Source organism: Mustela putorius, unplaced genomic scaffold (genome assembly GCF_011764305.1).
Source record: "Mustela putorius furo isolate JIRA1106 unplaced genomic scaffold, ASM1176430v1.1 tig00000785_pilon_pilon_pilon, whole genome shotgun sequence".
Lineage (NCBI taxonomy): Eukaryota > Metazoa > Chordata > Mammalia > Carnivora > Mustelidae > Mustela > Mustela putorius.
The window spans coordinates 9388302-9413165 of NW_025421480.1; the positions used below are offsets into that span (position 1 = coordinate 9388302).

General features: G+C 41.9%; 1 protein-coding gene across 2 annotated transcripts in view; it reads left to right on the plus strand.

Annotated features, from left to right (window-relative positions):
* CNST (consortin, connexin sorting protein) overlaps positions 1–24864 on the plus strand; it is a 112763-nt gene that overhangs the window by 41113 nt on the left and 46786 nt on the right. For both annotated transcript variants that reach the window (XM_045084670.1, XM_045084671.1), the window contains exon 2: positions 4198–4632. In XM_045084670.1, coding sequence (XP_044940605.1) covers positions 4254–4632 — 379 coding nt within the window. In that variant the 5' untranslated portion in view covers positions 4198–4253. The remainder of the gene's footprint in view (positions 1–4197; positions 4633–24864) is intronic.

The following is a 24864-nucleotide window of genomic DNA, read 5'->3' on the forward strand; positions in this document are numbered from 1 at the left end:
GTCAGCATATAACTTGAATAGGGACGCATGGGTGGCTCAGTGGGTTAAGTGTCTGCCTTCAGCTCAGGTTATGATCCCAGGGTCCAAGGATGGAGCCCCACATCAGGCTCCCTCAGGGAGCCTGCTTCTTCTTCTCCCTCTCCCTTCTCTGTCTCCCTCAGCCCCTCCCCCCATAGTGCATGTGCACATGCACATACACACTCTCAAATAAATGAATAAAGTGTTAAAAAAAAAAAAGAATATAACTTGATTGTTTATAAAAGTCAGCCGAGGCTGTTCCTAGTTTTAAAGACCGACTTTTTCCCTGCATAGCCACATGAATTTCTTTTCACTGCTGTGATCAAGAATACATACCATATACCATTTTAACTGTTTTTCACTGTATGATGCGGTGGTATTATTGACACCAATGCTGCTGTGTACCCATCACCACTGCATTTCCAAACCTTTTCTATCACCCTGAGCTAAAAAACAATGCAACCATTACACAGGAACTTCCTTTTATCTCCTGCCCTCTGCCCCTCCAGTCTGTTTTCTGTCTCCATGAATCTGCCCACTGTAGAAATTTTGTGCAAGTGGAATCATACTGTTTTCATCCTCTTGTGTCAGGCTAATTTCACTACCTATAATGCTGCCAAGCTTCTTCCATATTTTTTGCATGTATCAGAACTTCCTTCCTGAACTTCCAGAACTTCCCTGGTATGAATATACTGCATTTTGTTTACTCATCTGTTAGTGGACATTTGTGTAGTTCCCACCATATTAGCTATATGCATTTTATTTGTTTACTTGGTTATTGATTTATTGAAGTATAGTTGACATAAAATGTTACATTAGTTTCATGTATACAATGTAATGGTCTACAGTTCTAGTTGTTATTGCTGGACTGTAATTACCATCTGTCACCACAAGGTTATTACAATATTATTCACTATATTCCGTATGCTGCACTTTTCATCCCTGTCAGTCATTTAAACTGAAAGTTTGCACCTCTTAATCACCTGCACCATTTTCGTCCCTATCCCCAGCCCCTCCCTTCCAGCAACCAACAATTTATTCTCCATATTTATGATTCTGGTTTTTTGTTGTTGCTGATTGGTTGGTTGGTTTGGTTTTTAGACTCCACTTATAAGTCAAATCATATATTGATCTTTCTCTATCTGACTCATTTTACTTAGCATGATACTCTGTCCACCCATGTTGTCCCTAATGGAAGCTTTCATTCTTTTTAGTGGCTAAGTATTATTACATGTTTATATTACTACATGCTCTTTATCCATTTGTCAATCAGTGGATTCTTAGGCTGCTTTCGTACTTGGCTACTGTAAACAATGCTGTGATATTGGCAGTGTATTTATCTTTTCAAGTTCGTATTTTTGTTTTCTTTTCTTTTTTTTTTTTTTTAAAGATTTTTTATTTATTTGACAGAGAGATCACAAGCAGGCAGAGAGGCAAAAACTTAGCAGTGGAGTTACTAGATCATCTGGTATTTCTGTTTTTAATTTTTTGAGGAACCTCCATACTGTTTTCCAGAGTGGCTGTACCAGTTTGCATTCCCACCAGCAATGCACAAGGGCTCCCCTTTCCTCCACATTCCTGCTAACACTTGTTATTTCTTGTCTCTCTAATCCTAGACATTCTGACTGGTGTGAAGTGATATCTCATTGTGGTTTTGATTTGCATCCCCTGATGATGAGTGAGACTGAGCATCCTTTCATGTTTTGTTGGCCATCTGTGTGATTTTAGTTTTTTGTTTTGTTTGTTTTTGGCAGAATGCCTATTTGGGTACTCTGCCCATTTTTAAATCAGATTTTTGGGGGTTTTCGTCTTGAGTTGTGTAAGTTCTCTGTATCTTTTGGATACGAATCCCTTATTGAGTATAGCAACTGCTGATATCCTCTCCTATTCTGTAGGTTGCCATGTTATTTAGTTGGTTTCCTTCACTTGCAAAAGCTTTTTATTTTGATGTGGACCCAACAGTTCATTTTGCTTTCCCTCATCTGTGGAGATATATCTAGAAAGGTGATGCTAAGGCCAGTGTCCAAGAATACACTTGTGATGTTTTCTTCTAGGAGTTTTATGCTTTAAGGTCTCACACTGAGGTCTTTTTAATCCACTTAGAGTTTATTTTTCTGTATATTTGATATGAGAAAGTGATATTAGTATTTCCCTTAAAATGTAGTTTCTTTAATATGTGACTGGTTTTCCCCACCGTTTATTGAAGAGGTTGCCTTCTCCACACTGTATATTCTTGCCTCCTTTGTCATAGATCAATTGACCATATCACTGTGGGTTTGTTTCTGGGCTCCCTATCCTGTTCTATTGATCTTTGTCTGTTTTAGCCACATACATTTTATAAGTCACGTGAACTTGGGTTCTCTCATGATAGTAATCTCAAAAACCCTTCATTAAAATAATTACTTTTTAAATTAAAAATTATATTCTATTTAGATTTTATATTAGGTCTAAACCCAAGTTAATATATATATGTGGTAAAAGGAAATTGATACCATCCAAATTTAGATATATATATATTTTTAAGATTTTATTTTTAGAGAGAGAGAGAGAGTACGCGCACACAGGCAGAGTGGCAGGCAGAGGCAGAGGGAGAAGCAGGCTCACTGCCGAGCAAGGAGCCTGATGTAGGACTCGATCCCAGTACGCTGGGATCACGACCTGAGCTGAAGGCAGCCACTTAACCAACTGAGCCACCCAGGCGTCCCCAAATTTAGATATTTTTATGTTTGCCAACCAGTCCTTTTTTTTTTTTTTAAGATTTTATTTATTAATTTGACAGGGAGAGACACAGCAAGACAGGGAACATAAGCACAGGGAGTGGGAGGGGGAAAAGGGAGAAGCAGGCTTCCTGCCAAGCAGGGAGTCTGATGGGGGCTAGATCCTAGGACCCTGGTATCATGACCTGAGCTGAAGGCAGATGCTTGAATGACTGAGCCACCCAGGCTGCGAACCAGTACATTTAGGTCTGAATCAAATAAAATATTCCAGTTGTAAAATACGTTAAAAATATATGATACAACCAGTGCAGAGCTAATGTTTTACTTTGTACTTCGTTTCCATGTTTTAAAAGAATTATACTTTATTTACATGTTTCTAAACACCAAATAAGCATTTCTATTAATTTGAAGAATTTAGAAAGTCACTAAAATTTTTCTCAGATTACTGAAATACTATGTTTGATTCAAACCCCAAATTATAATTGGCAAGCAGAAAATTTCAAGATCTTGCTGACATCATTCCCTTAAAATGTAGTATACTTTTGGATGATAAGAGGGGACAAAACATGTCTGATAAAATGCTTAGAATCTATTTTCTCTATGTTTACTATGTTAAAAGGATCCTTGGAGCAGATTTAGATTTTCCAAGTCTAAACTAGTCTATAGAGTTAATCATGGCCCTCTTTTTTTTTTTTAATTTTATAAAAAGAATTTGCTGACAATTCTAAGGTACTTTCCAGGGTTTATTTTTAGGAAGTAGATGATATAATGAGAATAGAATATTGCAATTTACTACCTGAATTTTCTACATACCTTCTTTCCATTTATTTCTTTTAAAGATTTTATTTATTTATTTATTTGAGAGAGAGAGAGAGAGAATATGAAAGAGAGAGTATGAAGGGGGAGAAAGTTAGAGGGAGAAGCAGATTCCCCATGGAGCTGGGAGCCCGATGCAGGACTTGATCCCAAGACTCCAGGATCATGACCTGAGCTGAAGGGGGTTGCTTAACCAGCTGAGCCACCCAGGCGTCCATCTTTCCATTTATTTTTAAAAAGTCTGTAAATGTGTTTGTTTGCAAGTATTACTGCTGTTCAGCCAAAGGACTTACACAACTTTCATTTGTCTGGTAAGTGTCCAGTGATAAAAAGAGTGGTTGATTTTACCAGATAGCCTGATTAATGAGTAATTTCTTTCATTAAGGCCATGGTTCCATGGTAGCAGGGCTCTGTGCTGGACAGGCTCTCCAGGTAATAAACACACAGCCAGGGTTGGGCACTGTTGTATTCAAGCCAGAACCCGGTGAGGTTGGGTGGGCTTGTGAGTGGGGAAGAAATAGAAGGAATGAGCGTCAGTCATTTCTATCCTTTCCCTAATTACAGTAAGACAACTCAAGAGAAAAGGAAATCTAAAGATCACTGAGGATCCAGAGATGAAGTAGCTTTTTTCTTTCTGTCTTTGTAGACATGGAAGGACTTGACTGAAATGTAAATGTAAATGGTCCCACAGAAGATGCTCTGATGGATGACAGCAGAACTCCTACAGATAATCTGCAGATAGAGTCACAAGATGGGTGTCATCCTGGTGACGGCAGGGGAAGCATAGTGACACGCTTGCCTTCTGCATCGGATGAAAATGAAAATCAACTGGATGGGGACGGGCAGGAGCGTCTGAGCAGTGCTGCCAGCGCCATGGGCAGACCTGACGTGCTGGCCCAGGACAGTCTCAACAATAATGACAACTGCCCCGCCAGCAATGAGGTGGCTGCGTTCGAGAGCTCGGAGAACGCTCCTGGGGAAAGCCCCAGGGATGGGCAGGCCCTCGTGGGAAAGGACAATAAAGCACCCGGAAAAAGAAGCCCAAGAACCAAAAGAGGCCCAATGAAGAAGATACCGCAAGGTATTTTTAAAAATTATTTTGCATACTATTCTTTACCTAAAAATATGCTGTCTTCACGTCCCGTATGCCATACTGTCCTGCATCTTGCTTCACATCTCTTGATATATGCTGGAGCCACTTCTCCAGCATGTGGAGATCCAGCCGTGTGTTGTGTGACACACCTGACAGCTTTCCAGTGTCCCCCCCACTTGGGTGTGCGTGATTTATTCAGCTGCTTCTTTATGGCGATTCCCAGTAATTTGCCAAAATAAACACGCTGAAATTGAAGTTATTTGTACATGTTTTCACACAAGGTATTTTAAGTATATAAAGTCTTCTTCCTTTATAAATCAGACCATTTTCTACCAGTATCAGCCCTAAAAATTTCCTTCTGTCATCACTGTGGCTTTGATCTTCCATCTGCGAGTTTTTGTGCTGATATAGTTGTTATTTTATTTTACTTTTTATTTGAGAGAGAGAGAGCAAGGGGAAGGGCAGAGGAAGAGGGAGAGAATCTCAAGCAGACTCCGCTCTCAGCATGGAGCCTGATACAGGGCTTGATCTCGTAACTTTTTCTTTGTTTTGAGAGAGAGAGAGCATGAGGTGCTGGTACAGTTTTAAATTCTTTACAGGATCTTTCCAACTCACTTAGTAAGTGAATAATCGGTGTTAACATATATTGATAGACATTTTATATCAGTGTTGAATAAGACATCTAGCTTTCGTTGTATCACTTTGCTTACAAACTAATTCAGAGTATTTTCTTTTTCTTTTTCTTTTCCTTTTTTTGCAGAGTAGTTCTTATTTGGTATATTGTTTGGCAGTTAAAGTTTGGAGCTATAGACTTTTTCCCCCTGAATCATAGGGCACCCATGGGAAAAAGACCATCTCTGGTTATTTTCCATCCGGAACATGTGGGACTGGATTATTCCAGCACGTCCAAGGCTGGGACTCTGTAGTGTAGCACCAGCTTACCTAAGCCAGCAGTCTCTGCGTGAGGCTTAAGAGAATGAAGGGGAGGGTCTTCTCATCTTCTGCTTCTTTGGCTGCTTAGAGATATAGTTGATCTCTCCATACCCTGTTGACTTACTTATTTATTTTAAATTTGGAGTTAAAGATGAAAGTTTGTAGTTCATACAAATTTATCCTTCTTTATTCGATAAAGTGACTTGATAACTTTTTAACGTAGTTCATAATTAGGTTTTCCAGTTAACTGATCTTTTCATCTTTGCTTTTCCTTAGTTTGCTTAAAGAAAATTAAAATAAATTTTGAAAAGAGATATGAGAGCCTTTTCTCAAAAGATCTAAAATAAACAGATGATGTATGTAGTGCTATTTGTACATAAATTGGTTTATCCAATGACTATAATTCAAGAGCAATTTGACTGTGCCTCTCTAATGTGTTCTTTTGATGTTTTGAGGAACTGAGACCCAGTGGCATATGTATATGGGTCAGTTGTAGCTCCTTTTATTCCTTCCTTCCATGGCCTTATTTCATTTTCCCTAGGCATGTTTATATTATTTGAAGTTTTTCTATATTTATTATCTAGTGAGTTTTTATCTAGTGAGAATTACTATCCCCTAATGCATTTGAAATATATGATTTTTAAAACTTAGGGGTAGTCTTTATATAGATTAGCTTTTCAATTCTATATCTTAAATAAAATGATAAAGTGTGAGAAAACTGAATTAGGAATTGCAAAACCTATGTTCAACTCTTACTTATGGTTTTGGTAACTTGGTGAGACTTAACCATTCTGTACTTTAGTTTTCTAGACTGTATAATGATGGTGATGTTCATCCAAGTATTTTTCTAAAATTCCTTTCTGAGGTATGAATTCCTTAGATTCCTGAACAGAGATGGGATGGTCTAAACTTGGTTAAAACTTGGTAATTCAGGGGCACCTGGGTGGCTCAGTGGGTTGAGCCGCTGCCTTCAGCTCAGGTCATGATCCCAGAGTTCATCCCAGAGTTCTGGGATCGAGCCCCACATCGGGCTCTCTGCTCAGCAGGGAGCCTTCTTCCTCCTCTCTCTCTCTGCCTGCCTCTCTGCCTACATGTAATCTCTCTCTGTCAAATAAATAATAAATAAAATCTTTAAAAAAAAAAAAAACTTGGTAATTCACCTCTGTATCTATGTAGTTTTGTTTTGTTTTGTTGTAAGAGGTACATTTTTATTTGTACTTTGAGTTCTATTGTTAAATTAAAAGAAGGAAAGTGTGGGTGGGCAGAAGAATTTTAAGCTGGGTAGAAGATTCCCAGGAGAGCAGAATTACTTCTTTCTGGAGGTGGAAGGGCTTGGAATGGGAGGCTTTAGGATGGCCTGGGAGCTCTTCGCACTGTACCCTGAGCGATGGCTAAAGCCTGTCTCAGTACACACCCCATCACCAGGTCTTAGTGATCGAATCTCCCTGAGATCACTCTGGCTGGCCTATTTCTCTCCATCTCCACTGCCACAGTTCGGTGTCATCATCTTTAGCTGGAGGAAAGCTGCCTAAAGATGTCTCCATCTTGCTGCTCCCGAATCCATTCCCTGTGTCCAAATAAACAGCACAGAGAGTTGGTGCATAGGTGTCTAGACGTGAGCGTGGTAGCTCTTTCATTACTGTGAAATTCTAAGATCCTAAGTAAATGAAGTTCCAAAAGTGGGTACTTTTCTAATAATGGAATCGCTTTTCAAATGTGAAATGATATATAAAGTGTGATACTCAATTCCAGCCCAGAAATAAGTTTTTTATAGATAGGTGCTCTCTCAACACTTTTTAAAAATATATATTAAGGTGAATGTTTTTTGAAGATTTTATTTTTTTATTTGACAGAGAGAGATCAGGAGTAGGCAGAGAGGCAGGCAGAGAGAGAGGGGGGGAAGCAGGCGCCCCGCTGAGCAGGGAGCCTGAAGTGGGGCTCGATCCCAGGACCGTGAGACCATGACCCGAGTTGAAGGCAGAGGCTCAACCCGCTGAGCCACCCGGGTGCCCCTATTAAGGTGAATTTATTTACTCTTATGCCTCTTTACCTAGTTTAATTTGTAATAATTTTTTGTATATCCAAAAGCTAGTGCTGGAAAAAGAAGTAGAGGAATAATATTAGGAGATCTGTCATTATTTACAGGCTTTCTTCTCTAAACCTGCTAAAACCTTGAACTCAGCCTCACAAAAGTCCAGTTGTCATTATTATGAGACTGTTTCCCGTAGAGAGTTGAATCCCTGTAATATAGTTAGCTAAGCAGGGTTTCAAGCTGCATTACATCAGGTTTTCACTATAGTTGAATCTGTCATAACTTTAAATATCCTAAAAAGGAATGAAAATTAGCCTATATATTTTTAACATCTTGGACTCCTGGATGGCTCAGTCAGTTAAGCATCTGACACTTGATTTTGGCACGGGTCATGATCTCAGGGTCTTGAGATCGAGCCCTGTGTCGGGCTTCCCACTGGGTGTGGAGTGGGCTGGAGATTCCCTCTCACCCACTCCCTTGGCCCTTCCTCTCCCCCACTAATTTTTTTAAAAGCTTTATTGAGATATTCACATACCATATACTTCACCTACTTAATATGTACAATTCGCTGATTTTTAGTACATTCCCAGAGTTGTATAATCATTACCACAGTCAATTTTAGAACATTTTCATCATTCATCATACAAAGAAACCCATACCTATTAGCGGTCACACCCCATTTTCCACTGAGCCATGGCAGTCCTAGGCAACCACTAATCCACTTTCTTTCTTTATAGATTTGTCTCCTCAGGATATTTCACATAAATGGAATCCTTCAATATATGGTCTTTTATGACCCACTCCTTTCACTGAGTGTAATGTTTTTAAAATCCATCCATGTTGTACCCGCACATATCAATACATTTTTCTTTCTATTGTCTATTAAAATAACACTGCAATAACTATATCACATTTCATTTATCTGTTTGTCTGCTGATGGGCATTTGGACTGTTTCTACTTTTTGGCTATACTGAATAGTGTTCCTCTGATAGCATACAGGTTTTCATGTGAACATAGATTTTCCCTTTTTTGGTTATGCATGCATAGGAGTAGAATTGCTGCATCATAATCGATACTTCCTTCAACTTCTGAGGACCTGCTAAACTACCTTCCAAAGTGGCTATACCAGCAATATATGGGGGTATAATTTTTCCACATCTTCGCCAACCCTTGTTAATATCTGATCCTTTTGATTTTACCTACAGTTTCTTTTATTCAGATGTAACTTACATGCCCTGAAATTCACCTTCATGAAGGGTAAAACCTTCTGGTTCTAGTATATTCACATAGTTATACAACCATCACTAGTATCTAATTCTAGAACATTTTATCCTCCTCTACAGAAATCTTGTATCGGTTAGCAGTCACTCCCCTTTTCCACGTCTCCCCCACCCCCACACCCCCAGCCCCTGGCAACTATTAACCCATAAATTTTGTGTGGCTGTAAAAAGCAAGTTCAGATTAAGTGTTTGAGGGTTGCCATAGAACATGCTTTATTTACTCAGTCACCCCGTATCTAAGCATTTAACAAAACAGTTCAACAAATGGCAGGAAGCCAGAGATAGGCAGCACATGGAAATTGAGAAAGGAAGAACTTCCAGATTGACTTGCTGCTCATATTCAGTGCCCTGACTTGTTCCACTGGCGGCCTCCAGCTCGGCGGGGACAGGGAGGGCGTGAAAGCTAGAGAAAAACAAATCTTGGAAACATATCTGTGGCTGGAGTCAGGCTTGCACAGTGGAAAGAGCAAAGACTTTGGCTCTGCCTATTCCTGGCCATGTGACCTTTAACTCATTTCCCTGAGCCTGTTCCTTTTTATCTGTGCGACTTCTGCAAGATTGTCCTTAGAATGAGTGATCTTGTAGATAAAGCACTTTATCAAGTACCTAGCCAAAGACAGGTGCTTCTAAATGGTACCCCTAGTCTTTGAGTGTGTCACCGGATGATTTCTGAACGAAGTGACCAGGAGCGACATTCGAGGAAATTAAGAAACTGGTTTAATTTAAGTCCATCTCACCTCTTTTGTCAGTGTCTTTCTTATCTCCTGAGATCTTTTTAATACTCTCTTTTCAGGCTTACCTGAATATACCCTAAGGTATATTCTGAAAAACCTATTTCCAGTGTCTCCCTAGCTTAATGTTAGGTATCACGCCCCTGCTGGCAGCTTAACTGACGTCTAAAGTAATAACTCTTAACCAAAAAATAACTGATAATGCAAAGGCCAGATTTGAATTTTACCCATCTGGCTTCAACCGTAGTAGAAACTCTAGAGTTGGCTCCCAAACCTGAATGCCTAGTGGAGGCAGCTGAGTGATGTCTGTATGCTGTAGCTGAGCCAGGAGTGAGATCCTGGGAATCATGAGGACTTTGATATGACAGGACCCTGCATACCTACCTAAGAGAACCCGAATTAAAAACTGGAAAAGCCTTGCCAAACCATCTAAGATTGATAGATTCTGGTATTGATATTTGGGGATTGTAACCCATTTTGTTCATTAGGTAGGTAAATGAGCAATTTAACTCTCCTACAGACTATACATTAAACTTTGAAAATTCTGAAGTCCTGGTTTACCTAATCTCCACTCCAGCCCCTTTAAACTAAAATATCTTTGGAAAGTGACCTGCAGAAACAGTAACCTCTCTTTTAATCTTCCCTCAGTGAGGGATTGATCAAAGAAGACAGATCATATCTCCTCTGAAAGGTAGCTGTTTCCTAGGTAACAGTAGAATAAAAGTGTTCCTGATTTACATAGAGTCAAATGATTGTAGACTCAGAAGGGACTTTAAGATTCCTAGCCAAAATTCCCTTTATTTAAAAAAACAGCCCCAATATTAAAATTATATTAGTTTTCTATTGCTGCCATAACAAATTGCCACAACCTTGGTGGCTGAAAACTGACACAAATTTATTACTGTACGGTTCAGTAGGTCAGGAGTCTGACATAGGGTCTCAGGGTGTCAGCATTCTTTTCCTGAGGTTCCAGAGAAAATTCAGCTTCCCTGCCTTTCCAGCTTCTAGAGGCCACGTTTTTTAGCTTGTAGTTGCTCTTCCTACATTATCAAAGCCAACAATTTCCAGCCAAGTCCCTCCACGGTGGAAAGACCTTTGTGATTACACGGGGCCCACCCAGATAATTTAGGATAATCTGCCTTTTTGAAGGTCAGCTAAGTACCTAACAACCTTAATCTCATCTGCAGCCTAATTCCCCTTTGTGACGTAATGTAATATATTTATGGGAATTAGAACATGGATTCTACTTACCACAGAAACATTTTTTTAAAAAGAGATTTTATTTATCTATTTGACAGAGAGAAACACACAGGGAGAGGGAACATAAGCAGGGAGAGTGAGGGAGGGAGAAGCAGGCTTCCTGACAAGCAGGGAACCCAGTGTGGGGCTCGATTCCAGGACCCTGGATCATGATCTGAGCCCAAGGCAGATGCTTAAAGACTGAGCCACCCAGGTGCCCAACAACTATTTTTTAAAACTACTTATTTTTATTTGTTTAAGAGAGTGAGTGAGCGTCCCTGGGTGCTGGGGTTGGGCAGAGAGAGGCGGAGAAGCAGACTCCCCATTGGGTAAGGAGTAGACATGGTGCTTGATCCCAGGATCCTGAGACCAGGACCTGAGCAGAAACCAAGAGTCGGAGACTTACCTGACTGAGCCACCCAGGCACCGTAAGTCTCTGACTCTTGGTCTATCTTAAGATAAACTAGAGGATGAATTTACATCACAGAAGAATTCTTCCCCTCATAAGTTTTTTTTACGTTATTTTGTATAACCATACAGGGTTACTTAGCAGACATTTACTGAGCACTGTGTGTATGCCAGGCGTTGTAACACTGTCGGTGAATCTGCCTTTGAGTTTTGGGCTTGACTATGGGAGCCAAGTGACTAACACGTTCAGTCTAGCAGGATGGGAGCCATGGGTGGTACTAAGTAAGCACATTGCTGTGGAGATGGTGTTCTAGAAGGGCTGTGGGAGCCTTCCTGGAGGAGCTGATGAGATCGGACATCGAAGCTGAGACAGGGTCAAATGCGTGCCAGCTACGGAAAGGAGACGGGGAGAGAGAGCCAAGGCAGGACGTGAGGTGGCACAGCACAGACTGAAGCCCAGAGGACTCTAAGAGGGAAGCATCCCACGTTTCAGCGACTGTCGATGCTTAGTTTGTCTGGAGCAGACTAGAAGGGAAGAATGAATCTAGAGGAATAATAGAAAGTACAACAGTGGAGACATTGAAGCTTGGAAGATCAACAAGGCCCAGGTTATAAAGGATTATTGTTTGTAATAACCAGTTCGGGCTTCCTGGCAGGTTTGAACAGCAGTGATGTGCTAGGACTTGCAGTTTTTAGAAAGATGGCTCAACTGATGGTGTGGAGAATGGGTTAGAATAGTGCAAGATTAGAGACCGTGCAGTGGTTGGGGCTTTTGTAATAATCCAGGTGGCGTCACTGCTGGTGCTCCTTCCTGAGGGATTAGCTGTGGGGTTGGAGAGAAGTGGACTGGGAGTTACTGAGGGGGAGGAATTGACTGGACCGGGTTGTAGATCAGGTGTGGGGAGAGTCCAGGATTAGCCCCAGTCGTGTGGTTTAGGCACCAGATGTAGGGTGATGCCGCTGCCGCGGGGTGGGAGTGTAGAGAGACAAGGAGCACGTCGTGGGGGAAGAGGGCGGAAGACAGTGTGGCAGTTTGGAGTCCCTTAGACATCCAAGTGGACGTGTTGGACAGGGAGTTTGTCTAGATCTTGGGACCGTGAACTTGGCTAACAGTGTTGCTTTCAGAAAGCCAGAAAGGATCTTGAAAATGGCCTACTCTAACCCCTTTTTATTTTTTTATAAATTTTTTTTTAAAGATTTTATTTATTTTATTTGACAGACAGAGATCACAAGTAGGCAGAGAGGCAGGCAGAGAGAGAGAGAGGAGGAAGCAGGCTCCCTGCCGAGCAGAGAGCCCGATATGGGGCTCCATCCCAAGACCCTGGGATCATGACCCGAGCTGAAGGCAGAGGCTTTAACCCCCTGAGCCACCCAGGCGCCCCTCTAACCCCTTTTTATTTTGTTAATGTATTTTTATTTTTTATTTTATTGATTGGTGTTTACTTACCCCATCACTGGTTTATCATAAAAGGATATGACTCAGGAACAGCCAGAGGAAAAGGATGCATAAGGCAAGGTCTGGGGAAAGAATGGGGGGAGCTTTCCACTCCCTCTCCAGGCGCACTACTCTCCCATGTCCCAGCATGTTCACCAACCTAGAAGCTACACCCCTTGATTTTTATAAACGAGGAGATTCAGGTTTCATCTGCGAAGGGCCTTGTCCGCCTCTGCAGGAGACGGGGGGAGGAGGAGGATGTGAGCCCAGGGGCGGCTGATGAGCCAGATGTGTTTCCTCTGTCCCAGAGTTCCCCTTGTCCTGCTCAACAGTGAGCTTCTCCCAGTAGAATTAATAATAATGATGGTATTTCACCAACTTTTATTAACTTTCTGCTATGTGACTATTTCCCAGGCAGTAGAAATACAGAGATGACAAGACAGATCTTTCTCTAACCCTCATGGATTCCTCCTAGAGTTTAGTGGCAAAGCAGGTGTTAAGTTAAATAATGCAGTTGTCACAAGGGTACATGGTGTGTGGAATGGAGAGAGGTTTGAGGATGGTGGGTACATCTTCAAGTTAGGTCTGGGCATTCTAACCACTAATGAAACAGTCAGAGATGCCTGGGTGGCTCAGTTGTTAACCGTCTGCCTTCCGCTCAGGTCATGATCCCAGGGTCCTGGGATCAAGCCCCGTATTGGGCTCCCTGCTCAGCAGGGAGTCTGCTTCTCCCTCTCCCACTCCCCTGCTTGTGTTCCCTCTCTCGCTGTCTCTGTATCTGTCAAGTAAATAAAACAACAACAACAACAAAGAAACAGTGCAAAGCTTTTGCAGACAACTCAGGCAGGGGTTGATAGTTTGGGGAAACATGTCACCTACTTCAATTTTTTTTTTTAAGATTTTATTCTTTATTTTTGAAATAGAGAACGCAAGTAGGCAGAGCGGCATGCAGAGGGAGAAGGAGAAGCAGGCTCCCTGCTGAGCAGAAAGCCCAGTGTAGAACTTAATCCTGGGACCCTGGGATCATGACCTGAGCCGAAGGCAGACACTTAACCCGACTGAGCCACCCGTGTCACCTACTTCTAAAGATCCTAACCTGATAGCTAGAACTGTAGAAATGTGTGCTCTGCTGTCCTCTAGCTCTTCCAGTAGACGGTGCCATTTCCAGAAGCATTGGGAATGGGATTTGTTGCAACTGAAAACATAGGAAGGGACTGCAGAATATCATAAAAAAGCAGAAAGTTGAAGAATTTTGTGTCGTCTGTGTGTTATCTGTTGCTGCATAACAAATTCTCATAAAATGTAGTAGCTAAACACAACTAATAATTATTATTCCATGGTTTCTGTGGGTCAGGAAGCTGGTTGTAGCTTAGCTTGGTGCCTCTGGCTTAAGTCTCTCACGAGATTTCGGTAAAGCTACTGGCCAGGCCTGCAGACATGTCAAGGCTTGGACTTGGGCTGAAGAATGTGCTTTCAAGCTCACTCAGATGGTTTGTAGCTGGCCACCGTCCCTCCCTGTGTGGCTTACTTCCCAGTACCTCACCTCCTGCCTTAGACCACGACAGCTGGCTTCCCTCAGGGTAGCAGTCCAAGACAGAGCTCCCCAGTTAGAAGCCACATTTTAAGTAAAGTCTACACCCAGTATGGGCCCTTGAACTCACAACCCTGAGATCAGGAGCCAAGCTCAGATCAGGAGCCTGAGATCAGAAGTGCAAGCTCCACTGACTGAGCCGGCCAGATCATCTCAGAAGCCACTCTTTTTCTACAATGTAATTTAAAAAGTGACATTCTGGTGCAGCTGGGTGGCTCAGTTGGTTAAGTGTCCAACTCTTAGTTTTGGCTCAAGTCATGATCTTGGGGTTGTGAGATCAAGCCCCACTTCCAACTCCCCTCTTAGCCTGGAGTCTGCTTGAGGATACGCTCTCTCTGCCAGTCAGACAACTTTCTCCTTCTTATCTAGTTATTTTTTGTGATTTCAGTCATGCCCTTGTAGCTATCTAGAAAGAAGATGAAAAATACGGGGATTCCATCAGTCCAGCCTTTCACATTCTGTACAGAAACTAGTATTCTCCGTCAAGTGTCTGTAATGTGATATTTTTATATAAAGATAAATTGAGAAATGTGCACATCCAAATGTATGAGAGTGTTTCTGTGCAGTTACAGATATATATTGATACATATGTAATGAAGACTTTGGTCTTTATTTTTCTCAGAGTATTTTGTTACTGATTTCACAGAACTCTGCTTAATGGAAGCATAAATTCAGGTAGGATGTTTAGGGACTTAGCTTTTCAGTTTTCTACTGTTAAAGTCAGACTTTCCAAAGGTAAATAATTTTCTGTGTAGTCTCCTTTGTTTTTTGGTTTTTTCTTTTTTTTCACTCCCCAGCTGTTGTTTGCTCATAATCCCTACAAAGAGTAGATGTCTTCTTACCTTTATTTATTTAAAATAATACTTTCTAAACACCACTCACAGAGTCAACACTGTACTTAATTAAAAGGGCTTTTTTCTCATTGCTTTGTTGTATTTTTAACAAAGTTGTTACATCCATCTGGCTCTCCAATTTTGAAAAAAGCATGCAAGTTGGCATTTGAAAAATGTAGTCATCAGATGAAAAGCAGGTAGAGGGTATAGCCAAACAATAGAATATTATTTGGCAAAAAAGAATAAAGTGCTGGGTGCCTGGGTGGCTCAGTTGGTTAAGCGTCAGATTCCTGATTTCAGCTCCTGTCATGATCTCCGGGTCCTGAGATCAAGCCCCATGTCCGGCTCTGCGCTGGGCCTGGAATCTGTTAGGATTCTCTTTTCTTTCCCTCTGCCCCTTTCCCTCCTCCCGCAGGCACACTCTCTGTCTAAAAAAAAAAAAGGATAAACTAGTAACATGTAATACAACATGAAAACCTTATGCTAAGTGAAAGAAGCCAGTCACAAAAGACTACATGTTATAAGATTCCATTTACTATGAAATGTCCAGAAGATGCCATTCCATAGAGACAGGGCTGGGGACGTTGGGGACAGGACAGGTTTTCTTTTTTTTTACTTTGTAAAATTGATTGTGGGTTTGGTTACACAACATTGAGTCTACTAAAGCCATGGAGCTGGATGGTCACGGAAAGTGGGTGAATTGTATTTTATGTGGACTATAGCTCAGTGAAACACTTTTTAAAACAACAGTGGTCGTTTGTTTGGTGATGTGAAGACACAGTTGGTATTTAGTCGTTTGTCTTCACAAATTTAAAGATTACGGGCATAACGGAATGTGACTTAACATGATTTTCTTTTGTAAACTGCAATGAATTCAGCATGTTTCTCTGTGTTTTTCTTTTGACTCTTGAAGGTTCTGAGTTGACTCCGGGTTTTCTAAATTTTTCTTTCTCATATAATTCCACTGATGCAAAGAGAATCTCTGATGCCGTAGCTTTTAGAGAATCACAGAATGTTAAGGGCGGGGAGGGAGGCTTGAAGGAAACGTCGACAACCTGGTTTCCGCTGGGTATTTAGGTCGTCCTCTTCCTCCACCGATAGGCTCTATTTTTCTTTCTTTCTTTCTTTTTTTTTAAGATTTTATTTATTTATTTGGCAGACAGAGATCACAAGTAGACGGAGAGGCAGGCAGAGAGAGAGAGGGAAGCAGGCTCCCCGCCGAGCAGAGAGCCCGATGCGGGGCTCGATCCCAGGACCCTGAGATCATGACCTGAGCCGAAGGCAGCGGCTTAACCCACGGAGCCACCCAGGCGCTCCAAATAGGCTCTATTTTTTTTTTTTTTTTAAGATTTTATTTGTTTATTTGACAGACAGAGATTACAAGTAGACAGAGAGGCAGGCAGAGAGAGAGAGAGAGGGAAGCAGGCTCCTCGCTGAGCAGAGAGCCTGATGCGGGACTCGATCCCAGGACCCTGGGATCATGACCTGAGCCGAAGGCAGCGGCCTAACCCACTGAGCCACCCAGGCACCCTAGGCTCTATTTTTTAAGTTTTGAATTTAAGTGTATATCTTTACATTTGTTAGAGAAATAAAGTATGTGTAACTTCAGTTTATAAGAAGATCGTGTTTCTTAGAGGCCACATCAAATTTGATAGTTTTATTTATCCTAGAGAACCAAGGAATATTTTATATTTGGCAGCTGGTGAATTTATTTATTTATTTATTTAAATTTTTTTTTTTTTTTTTTTAAGATTTTACTTATTTATTTGACAGAGAGAGAGAGAGAGAGAGGGAGATAGAGGAAATCCAAGCAGGGGAAGCGGGAGAGGGAGAAGTGGGCTTCCCGCGGAGCAGAGAGCCCGATGTGAGGCTCGATCCCAGGACCCTGAGATCATGACTGAAGCTGAAGGCAGAGGCTTAACCCACTGAGCCACCCAGGTACCCTGGCATCTGGTGAATTTAATGTAGTTGGAATGAACTGAAAAATATGGTAAAATTTGGCTGTTTTGAGATTAGCAGTACACTTCTAAAGGAAAAACAATATATTAATTACATTTAAACTTTGGTGGTGTTTAAAAACAACAACAACAACAACAACAACAAAAAGACTGCGGTGCTTGTCTATAGACCTGGATGAAAAGCCTGAAAATCAGCATAATTAAATGTATGCTTAGGGGAATCTCTTCATATTTTTAGTTTTTTAATAAAATGAGTTAAAGTATAAAATATCTAAGCAGACTTCTAAGAGGAAAATTGGGAATCCAATCCAGCTAGTTGACATATTACACACAATTTAGAGTCTAAATCCCAGAAGTATTTATGTGTGCTAATTGTGTCTTGGATATGAATTGAACACAGCCTGGAGCAAATTCTAGAAAGTGGTGGAACTTGAGGGAACAGCTGTGATAGGAAGGGTGCAACTTATGTGCTCATGGCATCACCTGCTTTTACAAGAGTCAGTGGACTGGAGATTGGCCTTTCACAGCCCTTGGGAGCACCCTGGGCATGAGTCTGTTACAGTCCACTTAAGTTCCCTGAAATGCTTCTTCAGATCCATTGTGTATTTGTAAAAATCTAAATATTGAGGGGTGCTTGGGTGGCTCAGTTGTTAGGTGTCTGCCTTTGACTCAGGTCATGACCCCAGGGCCCTGGGATCATGCCCCCCATCGGACTCCCTGCTCAAAGGGAAGCCTGCTTCTCCCTCTCCCACTCCCCCTGCTTGTATGCCCTTGCTGTCTGTGTCAGATAAATAAATAAAATCTTTTTAAAAATCTAAATATTGAGTTCAGGATACTCAGACAGTTTGTATCCTAAGTAACTGAGCCTGTTCTATGAAAGAAGAGAAGAAATCCTGGTCTTTGCTCAAGGCTCAAGGCTGTCTGGCTGGAGGCCGCAGCGCGGGAATCTGGAGTTGGGCTTGTTGATCTAGACCTCAGAAGGGCTCATTAAAATTTCTGATGAGTAATTAGTGCTCTGCTTCCTTACGAGCTCAGCGAGGCACACAAGCTGTAAAAGGAGCTGCTCCTTCCACTCAGCAGGCACGTCCTTCGTGGCATCTCCCAGAGACGGAAGTAAGAGTGTTGTTTTGAAGGTTACGTGGTGCTGGCCTTTGGAGTCTGCGATGGCACATGGCCACTGAAGCCTGGAGAACGGTGACTTAGCAAATGCAAGGAGTGCGCCTTCAGCCTTGGTTGAGTTCAGCCCCTCCCAGCACTCCTGAAACATGAAGTGATTTGTAAGACGCTGCCTGAAATCAAGTCCCGCGGTCCCATCCCTGCATCGACGCTGTAGTCACCTGCCAGTCAGCCAGTCAGAGACCAGCACTGCCACTTTCCAGGCCCTGGGTGACTGTCGTGTGTAACTGGATGTCATCCTTAGCCACGCGTTGATGAGGAGTCGGGTCACGTCCCTTAGGTGGCCGGAGCACCTTGATGGCGGCCCCAGCTCCCAACCGCAGCCCTGCCTGGCTCCCTGTGAGGGCAGAGGAATGTGCCGGGCGGGGCGGTGGTAATTGTGCCGGCATTACATAAGGTGTCCCTTTGACCGCAGGTCAGGTCAGGTCGCCAGGAAGTTGGCTCATTTTCAGATTTATCTCACTCAAAACACTAGGGCCTAGCTTGAGGAAAAAGAAGGAATACCTCCCTTTTACCACTTAAATGTGCTTAGCCAGTGATTAGAGATATTTAAATATGAGCGCTAGAGGCGTGTGGATGGCTCAGTGGGTTAAAGCCTCTGCCTTTGCCTCAGGTCATGATCCCAGGGTCCTGGGATCAAGCCCTGCATTGGGCTCTCTGCTCAGCGGGGAGCCTGCTTCCCCCTCTCTCTGCCTGCCTCTCTGCCTACTTGTGATCTCTCTCTCTCTCTCTCCCTCTGTCAAATAAATGAATAAAATCAAATAAATAAATTAATTAATTAATTAATTAATTAATAAATAAGAGCCTGCTCCTCTCCACGTTTCCGGCTCTCACCAGAATCTTGCAGCAAGGAAATGTGGGAGGAGAAAAGAGCGCAGCACAGAGAGTCTGCCATCGGAGCTACATAAACCATTATCAAAGATGATTTCTTTTTTAAAGACTGATTGATTGATAGATTGATTTTAGAGAGACAGTGTGTATGAGCTGTGGGGAGGGGCAGAAGGAGAGGGAGAGAAGCAGACTCTGGGCTGAGTGGGGAACCTGACCTGGGGGCTCGATCTCATGACCCTGAGATCATCACCAGAGCTGAAACCAAGAGTCCCTCGATCAGCCGACTGAGCCACCCAGGCGCCCCCTAAAAATTACTTCTGAGCCATCTTCCAAAATTATGGCCAAGGTGTGGATCAGCCTAAACAACAAGTGGTTTGAGGAATTCAGTTATGTAATGGCTCCAAGAATCATAACATAATCATAAATGAAGGCTTTTTTTTCTTTTTATTATTTTAACATTGCAGTAAAACACGTATAACATAAATTTGCAATTTTAAGTATACAGTTCAGGGCCATTAATTACATTCATAATGTTGTGTAACCATCACCTCTGTTTCCAAAATCCACTCCAAGCGGAGACTGTAAGCGTTAAGGAATGTCCCTGCGTCTTTCCTCCCCCAGCCCCTGGTAAGCTCAGTTCTGCTTTCTGTCTGTATGAATTTCCCTGTTGTAGATCATTCATCTCAGCAGAGTCATATACACATTTGCTTTTTTGTGACTGGCTTCTTTCACTTAGCATGATATTTTCTTTTTTTTTTTTTTTAAGATTTTATTTGTTTATTTGACAGAGAGAGATCACAAGTAGGCAGAGAGGCAGGCAGAGAGAGAGAGAGAGAGGGAAGCAGGCTCCCTGCTGAGCAAAGAGCCTGATGCGGGACTCGATCCCAGGACCCTGAGATCATGACCTGAGCCAAAGGCAGCGGCTTAACCCACTGAGCCATCCAGGTGCCCCTAGCATGATATTTTCAAGCTCACCCATGTTGTGGCATATATGTACCATGTTTTGTATGTCTGTTCATCTGTGATGAATATCCCTTCAACTTCTGGCTGATGGGAATGAGGCTGCAGGGCGCCTGGGTGACTCCGTCAGTGGTGTGTCCGACTCTTGATTTCAGCTCAGGTCATGATCTTGCCCTGCACTCAGCAAGGAGTCTGCTTGTCCCTCTCCCTCTGTTTTCCCACCCCCCACTTGCTCCCTCACTCTAGCTCTAAAACAAATAAATAAATAATCTTTTTAGAAATGTGAATAGGGGCGCCTGGGTGACTCAGTGAGTTAAGCCTTTGCCTTCGGCTCAGGTCATGATCTAGCGTCCTTGGATCAAATCCCGCATCAGGCTCTCTGCTCAGCAGAGAGTCTGCTTTCCTCTCTCTCTCTCTGCCTGCCTCTCTGCCTGCTTGTGATCTCTGTCTGTCAAATAAATAAATAAAATCTTTAAAAAATAAAAAATAGGGGCGCCTGGGTGGCTCAGTAGGTTAAGCCGCTGCCTTCGGCTCAGGTCATGATCTCAGGGTTCTGGGATCGAGTCCCGCATCGGGCTCTCTGCTCAGCAGGGAGCCTGCTTCCCTCTCTCTCTCTCTGCCTGCCTCTCCATCTACTTGTGATTTCTCTCTGTCAAATAAATAAATAAATAAAATCTTTAAAAAAAAAAAATAAAAAAAAATAAAAAATAAAAATGTGAACAATGCTGCTGTGAACATTGGCATACATATATCTGTTCGATATATGGCATACATATATCTGTGCCTGTATTCCTAGAAATATACCTGTTTTAGGTATATATGTAGAAATGGAACTGCTGTATTATATGGTAATTCACATTTAATGTTCTGAGGAATTGCCAAACCGTCCCCCATAGCTGCACCATTGTACATTCCTATCAGGGATGCACGGTGGCGGTGGGGTGGGGGTGCGGGTCCAGCTTCTCCACATCATCGCTTACTGTCGGTTTGTCTGATGATTGCCATTGTCCCGTGTCCATCTCAGCCTATTGATAGTGACGCCGTGGGCTAGAAATGCCAGGGGCCACTTACCTGAGCCTGTATTACTTGAGGCAACCCCCATAGACATTTCCCTGACCAGAGCCAAAGTTGTGGCTGGACTGGCCCTTGGGGTTCTTATTATGATTACAAGACACACCTCAGTAACAACCATAAGTAAACTTGGAAAAACAAGGTTTATAATTTACAAGTTCTAGAGGGTACGTTGCATGCCCAAGGCCACACAGCAAGATCACCTGTAAGAAAAAGAGGAGAGCAGACTGGGGTTCTGTCTTTATCGGGTCCGGGCTGGAGCGTCTCGGACTTTGTGGGTGAATTTAAAACAGAAAAGCAGAAAATAAAGCACAGAAAGGGAGAAGGGGTTGGTTAAATGGTGAATTATCTAGGTCCGCCAGGGCTTTTTATGAAAAGGGGAACTACATGGGTGGGGTGGCCTGGCCCTTCCTCTGGTTGTGTCGCTGGTAGCATATTTATCCCAGACCAGCACTTACATTATAGTCAAAAAACAAATGGTCAGGCTTACACTATAGCCATAATTATGGGTATAAACTGGTATCTTCATTGTCCATCTCATTGTGTATTTCCCTAATGGCTGGTGACGTTCAGCATCTTTCATGTGCTTATTGGCCATTTTTATATCTTCTTTAGTGATATGTCAGTTCAGGTCCTTTGCTCATTTTTGAGTTGGGTGCTTTGTTTCATTATTGTTCAGTTATAGGAGTTCTTTATGTATTCTAGATATTATGTATTCTAGATATTAATCCCTTATTAGATTTATGATTAGAAGATATTTTCTTCTAATTCTGTGGATTGTCTTTTCACTTACATCATAGTATCCTATGATGCAGAATATTTTTAATTTAGATAAAGTCAAACTTAACTAGTTTTTTTTTATTTACTGTGCTTTTCATGCTGTTTCCAAGAAATCGTTGGCAAATCCAATGTGAATAAGATAACTCCCCATTGTTTTCTTTTAAGAGTTTTATAGTTTTAACTCTTTGATCCATTTTTTTTTTTTTGAGAGAGAGAGAGCACACAAGTGTGAGTGGGGAGAGGGGCAGAAGGAGAGAGAATATTAAATAGGCTCCATGATTAGTGTGGAGCCTGTGGATGCAAGGCTCAATCTCACAACCCTGAGATCATGACCTGAGCCAAAATCAAGTTGGTTCCTTAACCAACTGAGCCACTCAGGCAACCCTGTCTTGATCCATTTTGAGTTCCTTTTTGTACATGGTATATATAAGGTAAGGGTCAACTTCAGTCTTTTACATGAAAATATCCAGTTACCCCAACACTGTTGAAAACAATGTCCAGGGATGCCTGGGTGGCTCGGTCAGTTAAGTGTCTGCCTTCAGCTCAGGTCATGATCCCAAAGTACTGGGATCGGGTCCTGCATGGGGCTTCCTGCTTAGTGGGGAGCCTGCTTCTCCCTCTGCCTTGCTCCTCTTGCTTATGGTCTCTCTGACAAATAAATAAAATATATGTTTTAAAGATTTTATTTATTTATTTGACGGAGAGAGATCACAAGTAGGCAGAGAGGCAGAGAGAGAGGGGGAAGCATGCTCCCTGCTGAGCAGAGAGCCCGATGTAGGGCTCCATCCCAGGACCCTGAGATCATGACCTGAGCCGAAGGCAGAGGCTTAACCCACTGAGCCACCCAGGTGCCCAACAAATAAAATATTTTTAAAAAATAAAAGAACTGTCCTTTTCACCTTGAATGGCCATAGCATCCTGGTCAAAAATGAATTAACTGTGGATATGAGTGTTTATTCTTGGGTTTTCAATTCTGTACCATTGGTCTCTGTGTAATAGGTCTGTTCTTATGCCAGTACCACAACATGTTTTTATTGTAACTTTATTATTTTATTTTTGAAGTGTAATTGCCTTTTATTTTTTTATTTTATTTTATTTTTTTTGAAGTGTTTATTGTAACTTTAAAGTAGGTTTTGAAATCTGGAAGTATGAGTCCTTGAATTTTTTTCTTTTTCAAAATGGTTTTGGCTATTCTGGGTCCCTTGAAATTTCATATGAATTTTAGGATTGGGTTCTTCTATTTTAGTAGAAAACACTATTGGGATTTTGATTGGGATTACACTGAATCTGCAGATTGTTTGGGTGGAATTGTCATCTTAACAACATTAAGTCTTAAAATCCATGAACAGGGAATGTCTTTCCATTATTTTTATCTTTTTTAATTTGTTTCAGTATTGTTTTGTATTTCTCAGTATACGAGTCTCGCTTCCCCATGGCTAAATTTATTCCTAGGTATTTTATTCTTCTTGATGCTATTGCAAATGGAATTATTTTCTTAATTTCCTCTTCCAGTTGTTCATTGCTCGTGTATAAAAATACAACTAATTTTGGGACGCCTGGGTGGCTCAGTTGATTAAGCAGCTGCCTTCGGCTCAGGTCATGATCCCAGCATCCTGGGATTGAGTCCCACATCGGGCTCCTTGCTCTGTAGGGAGCCTGCTTCTTCCTCTGGCTCTGCCTGCTATTCTGTCTGCCTATGCTCGTGCTCTCTCTCTCTGAAAAATAAATAAATAAAATCTTAAAAAAAAAAACCAACTAATTTTTGCATATTGTTTTTTTTAAAAGATTTTATTTATTTATTTGACAGAGAGATAGAGTACAAGCAAGCAGAGAAGCAGGCAGAGAGAGAGGAGGGGTTTTTTATGCTGCAACTTTGTTGAATTGATTTATTAGATCTAAAATTTTTTTATCTGCAGATTTTTTAGGGTTTTCTAGATGTGAGACCTTGTCATTTGCAGAGATAGTTTTACTTCTTCCTTTACACCTTGGATGCCTTTTATTCCTTTTTGTTCCTCAATTACTTTGACAAAAACTTACAATATTACATTGAATAGACGTTGCAAAGGTGGTCATCCATGTCTTATTCCTGATCTTAGGGGAAAAACCCCCAATCTTTCACTTGAATATGATGTTTGTTGTGGGTTTTTCCTATATAGTCTTTATTTTATTGAGGAAGCTCATCTACAATTTCTTTTTATTTTTTTCTTAAGGTGATGATGATGATGATGGTGATGGTGATGATTTTTACTTGGCAGAGACAGAGACAGTGTGAGAGGGAACACAAGCAGGGAGAATAGGAGAGGGAGAAGCAGACTCCCTGCTCAGCAGGGAGCCTGATGTGGGGCTCGATCCCAGGACCCTGGGATCATGACCCAAGCTGATGACAGTTGCTTAACTGACTGAGCCACCCAGGTGCCCCTTCATCTACAATTTCTAATACCCACTTTATAATGCTGCTGTGAGAATCAAGAGTATATGGGCTTATAGTATGCTCCATGAGAGGCACTAACATTTGGTCAGCTTTTTTCCCAGAAGTGTTTGAATACCTGCTCTGCATCAGCACTGTGCTCAGGGCTGAGGTCACATCGCTGGGTGTACGCCTGCCCCACGCGCACCTGCCTCACGTGCACCTGCTTGCTAAAAGCTGACAGCACAGGCAGAGGGAGCAGTGTGAACAGAGCAGCTTGTTCTCTTAAAACCACACCATCCTGCATATAAGATAGTGTCCTTATACTCTGAGTTGGAGTGTGTAGAATTTAAAATGTATTAGGCCTTTAAATAACCCTTCTCCTGTTCTGAAATGTCCCCAGCTTAGCTTAGTCGTCACTGTGAACATTTTATCCTAAGCATCATCACTGCTGTGACCTTTACCTCAGCCTCCATGTCTTCTGCGTGGCATCCTGCTAATTCCCATTTTGTCCCTGAGAAGTTTTCACTCTCCTGAGTAATTACCACCTAAGG